This window comes from Notolepis coatsorum (genome assembly GCF_963971535.1).
Source record: "Notolepis coatsorum genome assembly, chromosome: 7".
NCBI classification, from domain to species: Eukaryota; Metazoa; Chordata; class Actinopteri; order Aulopiformes; family Paralepididae; genus Notolepis; species Notolepis coatsorum.
The window spans coordinates 13,917,950-13,923,740 of record NC_140171.1 but is presented as its reverse complement, the minus strand read 5'-3'; the positions used below and the strand labels follow the sequence as shown (position 1 = coordinate 13,923,740).

At 45.8% G+C, this 5,791-nt stretch overlaps 1 protein-coding gene across 1 annotated transcript; it reads left to right on the top strand.

Moving 5' to 3' along the window:
• Positions 1-1,299: 1,299 nt before the first annotated feature.
• LOC311231437 (ras-related protein Rap-1-like) lies at positions 1,300-2,627 on the top strand. The gene has a single exon (XM_084318017.1). It carries the CDS (start codon positions 1,427-1,429, stop codon positions 2,054-2,056), a length of 630 nt encoding a protein of 209 aa, XP_084174143.1. The 5' UTR covers positions 1,300-1,426; the 3' UTR covers positions 2,057-2,627.
• Positions 2,628-5,791: the final 3,164 nt, after the last annotated feature.

The following is a 5,791-nucleotide window of genomic DNA, read 5'->3' as shown; positions in this document are numbered from 1 at the left end:
AAGGGTTAAGTTTAGGCGCTGTTTTGGAGTTGGTTAAGGTTAGAGTTTGTCGCAGAGAATGGCAATATTCTTTCGGAGTTGGTTAAGGTTATGGTTAAGTTTAGGCATTGTTTCGGAGTTGGTTAAGGTGAGAAGGGTTAAGTTTAGGCGCTGTTTCGGAGTTGGTTAAGGTTAGAGTTTGTCGCAGAGAATGGCAATAGAATGCAGCCTATTTCCGCACTGCAGCTCTCTCGCGCTGCCGTGGTCACATGGGCGTAGTGGCCAATCAGAGAGGGGTCTGCAGAAATGGAGTTTAACCAATCAGAGAGGGATCTGCAGAAATGGAGCTACGAAATGTTGAGACGCCTATGAATCTCCTCTACAAAATGGCAGCAAAAAAACTACAATTCCCATGGTTCAAAATGTCCATTTCCGGTTCCTGGTCGGATAGACGATCGCATATCGAAAACTTAAAACGATATAAGGACACTTTTAACCTATTGCTAAACTATTGCCAACCTAACGTTTTACATTCTACATGCTTTTGTGACATAGTAGTGATGTTAATACTTGAAAACGGTTGATTTTAAAATCGCAAATTATTTTCATCACTCATAAAAATATGCCTATATGATCATAATGTCAAAAGGGGTCGGTACCGACCCTGTGGGGGGGAACGGGGAACTATCTTATAAATGGCCTTTTTCAGTGTTTAGCATTGTTTCCTGGCTATGTGGACTTATATTAATAGGATCTATGTCTCTAATTCTCATATTGGCGCATTCTTCCAATTCTCCTGCACTAACAATAAGTAGTGGTAGTACGATAAATAAAATAAAAAATATCAAAATGAGGTTAAGATCAAATAAAATAGTAATTTTTTTTGTACAGAAAGTGTCTGTTTTAAAAGGTGTGTGTGTGTGTGTTCAAGAGTTAAAACATAAAACGCAAGGTCTGTTCACACAAATGTGGTTTGGATGTTTTTCCAGAGAGGCGCTAACTTGCATTACTACATTTTTTGAGGTGTTGGTTATATGTCTGATGAGTGATATGGTTGGTATCTCAGACCCACACACACACACACACACACACACACACACACACACACCTCTCTCTCTCTCACACACACACACACCCCTGGGACTCGGAGGGAGGGAGGGAGGGAGGGAGGGAGGGAGGGAGGGAGGGAGAGTGAGAGAGAGAGAGAGAGAGAGGGGAAGAGAGGGAGAGGGGGTGTGCTTCTTATTGGTGGACAGCGCAGGTGACTAGCCTATAAATACCGCGCCAGTCTGGAGCGGAGCGGCAGATCCACATGTTGCACGCAGGGGACCGCAGGGAGAAAGCAGCCTCTCCGCCAGCCCAGAACTCACACCTGCTGGTACCAGACACGTGTCTCTGACTGCTCCTGCAAGTCACCTCCGACTAGTTCCTTCTCTCTGCAACAACGATGACCGAGACCGACAGCGCGGCGGTGCGGCTGGTGTTCCTCGGCGCGGCGGGGGTCGGGAAGACGGCGCTCATCAGCCGCTTCTTGCACGACCGCTTCGAGCACAAGCACAAGCGCACGGTGGAGGAGCTGCACCGGTTCGAGTACGAGGCCACCGGCGGGGGCGGCACGGTGCGCCTCGACGTGCTGGACACCAGCGGCAGCTACTCCTTCCCGGCCATGCGGGAGCTCTACATGCGCAACGGCGACGCGTTCGCGCTGGTGTACGCGGTGGACGACGCGGGGTCCCTCGACGAGGTGCGCCGGCTGCGCGCAGAGATCCTGCGGGTGAGGGGCGCCGCCAACAGGAGCGCACCGGCGATGATCACCGTGGTGGGCAACAAGGCGGACTTGTTGGACGAGAGCGAGGGGCGCGTGTTGCTGGCGGCGGACGTCATGGCCACGGTGGAGGGCGAGTGGCAGGCGAGCTTCGTGGAGGCGTCGGCGCTCACCGGGGGGGACGCGGTCGTCGGGGTGTTCGGCGCCATGCTCCAGCAGGTCAACCTGCCGATGGGCATGAGGCGCAGAGACGCGGCGAGCGGCAAGAGGAGAGGGGCCCTGAGGAAGAGCAACAGCTGCATCCTCTCGTAGGGTGAACGGTCTCTCTCTCTCTCTCTCTCCCTCTCTTGTTTTGAGCTGGTCTGCAGCTGGTCTGCGTGTCGCTGTCTGAGGTGTTGTGTTGCTGCTCATCTGCTCTCAGACTGGAAGACCTTGTCACTCCAGGGACATTTTTATAGAGTTGTCGCGTTGCTTCTCTTGGAGACTCATGGACAACGATGCTTGTCTATTTAGCTGACAGACAGGGTGTTTGGGACCGTACGAATGTACATGTAAATGTCATACCTGTGTGTATGTAACGGTTGTTGTGACAACGTCACCTCAACACAGACCGCTATACTAAGAGGTGAATTCACTTCTAAGTGCTGGGTCTATGCCTCTTTTGAGGATGTGAGAGTGAGTTTAACCCTGATAGCACAGCTACTCACTCCAGCCCTTCTTGACTGCGCTTCACGATACCATCCGTTGCATATATATATATATATATATATCTTTTTATATTTCATAGCATTCACGAAGTGATACAGACTTTTCATTTTTGTTACATTTTACACGGAGTAGCCTCAGCTACTGGTTCTGTAAATAAAATACATGTTATGATGAACTTTGTCTTTTGCCTTGCTCATTTTGCCTATAATGAACACACACACACACACACACACAGATTACAGGCCTTGTTGAGAGAGGAAAGAGATTACTCATTCTCTTCTCCTGCCCAGGGATTTTAGTTGATAATCTACTCAAACAAACAATCAACCAACCAATCACTCATTTACAGACTCTTACAATCCACAGGACACAAATCACATAAGTAACACGGGTGTACATTTACATTTAGTCATTTAGCTGACGCTTTTATCCAAAGCGACTTACAAGTTATGTACGACAAGTCACCAGGAAGGTGTAATGACATGCATCACTGTATTATAAGAATAATACATAAATAATAAAATACATGCATCACTGCATTATAAGAATAATAAATAATTGTACATAATAACAAATGTGTAAGGACATGCATCACTGTGTTATAAGAATACATCAATAATAAAATGCATGCATCACTGCATTATAAGAATAATAAATAATTGTACATGATAACAAAGGTGTAATGACATGCATCACTGCATTATAAGAATAAATAATAAATAATTGTATATATAACTAATAAATGACATACTGTATGATGATGATGATGAAGACTTTATTTCAGACTCAAGGTCCATATTACAAAACAACAACAAAAATACAACAAAAAAAGAAACAAGGTCAACAACATAGATTAAAATATAGGCATAAAGGCATCGATTCCAATGTTTCCACAAATCAGAGGAGTACCTTGTATCACTTTGTTTGACATCACTAATGGCACCTATTATCCTGTTTTTTGAGTCTAATAATCGCCACATAAATTTAAACATCAAGTTCCTCAGCAGAGCATGGAAGGTGGGGAAATTTTTTGTCACTTTTTGTCGCTGATAACAAACTATCATTACACATGGGCAAAACAGAGTATATTCTCTTCGGTTCAAATAACAAACTCAGCAAGACCGACGGCTTCTCAGTTACAGTGGGTGACAATATTGTCACAAGGAAAGATGAAATTACCTACCTGGGTTCCATCCTAGAGGCTAATCTCTCCTGTGACAAAATGGCATCCAATGTAATAAAAAAAGTCAACCAACGAACTCGATTCTTGTACCGGATCTCCTCTCTGGTAAACAAGAATACCCTGAAGACTCTGGCAGGAGCACTCATTCAAGGGTACTACGACTATGCGTGCACCTCATGGTACCAAAGCACCTCAAAGGCGCTAAAAACAAAATTACAAACATCTCAAAACAAACTGGTCAGACTACTGCTTGACCTTACTCCTAGAACCCACCTCACCCCTGCCCACTTTGACAACCTAGGATGGCTTAGAGTAGACGACAGAGTACAGCAACTTGCAATGGGCCTGGTCTACAAGATACACTACACGACCAAGGTACCCATGTACATGTCAAAATACTTCCCAAAGGTCAGTGAATACCACTATCACAACACCAGAGGGAGCGCCACAAATCATGTTAAATCCAGATTCGGCTCAAATAAGGGACTAAACACGTTTCGCAATTATGCCACATCAATGTGGAACGCCCTACCCAAAGCTGTAAAGGAATGTGAATCACTACCCACTTTCAAAAGCACTCTCAAGGGACACCTACGGGAGACTGCAATTCAAAACTGGCCCCTGTAAATGTCCTAACCCAACCCCCTCCAATGTACAGTCATTTACCTAGTATGGTTTTGTCAATAATCCAATGTACAATTTTGCTTGTTTGTACAGTGTCTCCCCCCCCCCCCTCAATGTACAGTTTTGCTTGTTTATACAGTGTTTCTCCCCCCCCCCCCGCCCCCAGCCACCGCCAATGTAAATTACCCAGTATGGTTGTCAATATCCCAATGTACCCAACCCCCCCCCCACATAACCCCACCCAACCTCCTCCAATGTACAGTTTCTACGTCAAATGTATATACTCCCTTTTCTTGACTCCTTCTGTATCACAAACAGTACTGTATTTGCAAATCTGGTATGTCATAAATGTATAGATGTAGCAGTACTGACTATCTGTATGTCATGTATGTCATATATGTCCTGATGAATTGAAAATGGGGGACCCTGATGTAAACAAGACGAAAGTCTTTCTCTGGTCTGCATCCCCTTAACAATTGTGTGTATTGAGCTGTACTGTATTGTACCCATTCTGCAATCTGTTAATAAAGTTTTCAATCAATCAATCAATCAAACAAACAAATGGCGTGCACTATAGTCCGTCTTGGGAGCTTAAGGAGGACCCTAAATGCATCATTATATGATACCTGCAGTTTATTTTTATTTTTGCTGTGCTATAATTACACCAGAGGTGTGCAGTATAAAATGGAGTATACAATAGGCTCTGAACAGGCTTATTTTCACATTGTCTGTACACACATAACATTTTCGTGCCGACATATTGGCCTGTGCACAGTTTTCAGCACTGGCGCTGCACATCAACATCATCACACAAGTCATCAGTGATATTGTGACCCAAATATCGCACACTCTTCACCACATCTAGAGCGCAGTCAGACAGCAAGAAGGAGGGACACTTTTGCTTCTGGTCCTCCTTAGTTTTCACTATCATAACAACACTCTTGTTATAGGGTTGAATTTGATATCATAATACCACACAGAGCAGACTTTAAGCAATTGCTATAAATCAGCACTATAGGGGGACAGTAGGACTCAACTCAACACCCGTAAGACCAAGGAGCTGGTGGTGGACTTCCGGAGGGGCAAGAAGAGGCCCCCCCCGATTCCCATCACCATCCGAGGGGTGGAGGTGGTGGACTCATATAAGTTCCTTGGGGTACACGTGAACAATAAACTGGACTGGTCGGATAACACAGAGGCCCTCTACAGGAAGGGACAGAGCAGGCTGTTCTTCCTGAGGAGACTCAGGTCCTTCAACGTGTGCAATAGACTGCTGCAGTCATTTTACCAGTCTGTAGTGGCCGGCGTCCTCTTCTATGCTGTGGCATGCTGGGGAGGCTACATCAACTCAAGGGCCACCAACAAGCTCAACAAGCTGGTGAGGAAGGCTAGCTCCGTGGTGGGAGTCGAGCTACCTAGACTAGAGGTGATGGCAGAGAGGGGGATGAGAAGGAAGCTGGCTGCCATCATGGAGAACCCCTACCACCCCCTCTACGACGAGCTAGTCAAGATGAGAAGCTCGTTCAGCCACA

Coding starts and splice junctions, on each gene's coding strand:
- LOC311231437 (XM_084318017.1), top strand. CDS start 1,427: ATGACCGAGACCGACAGCGCGGCGGTGCGGCTGGTGTTCCTCGGCGCG.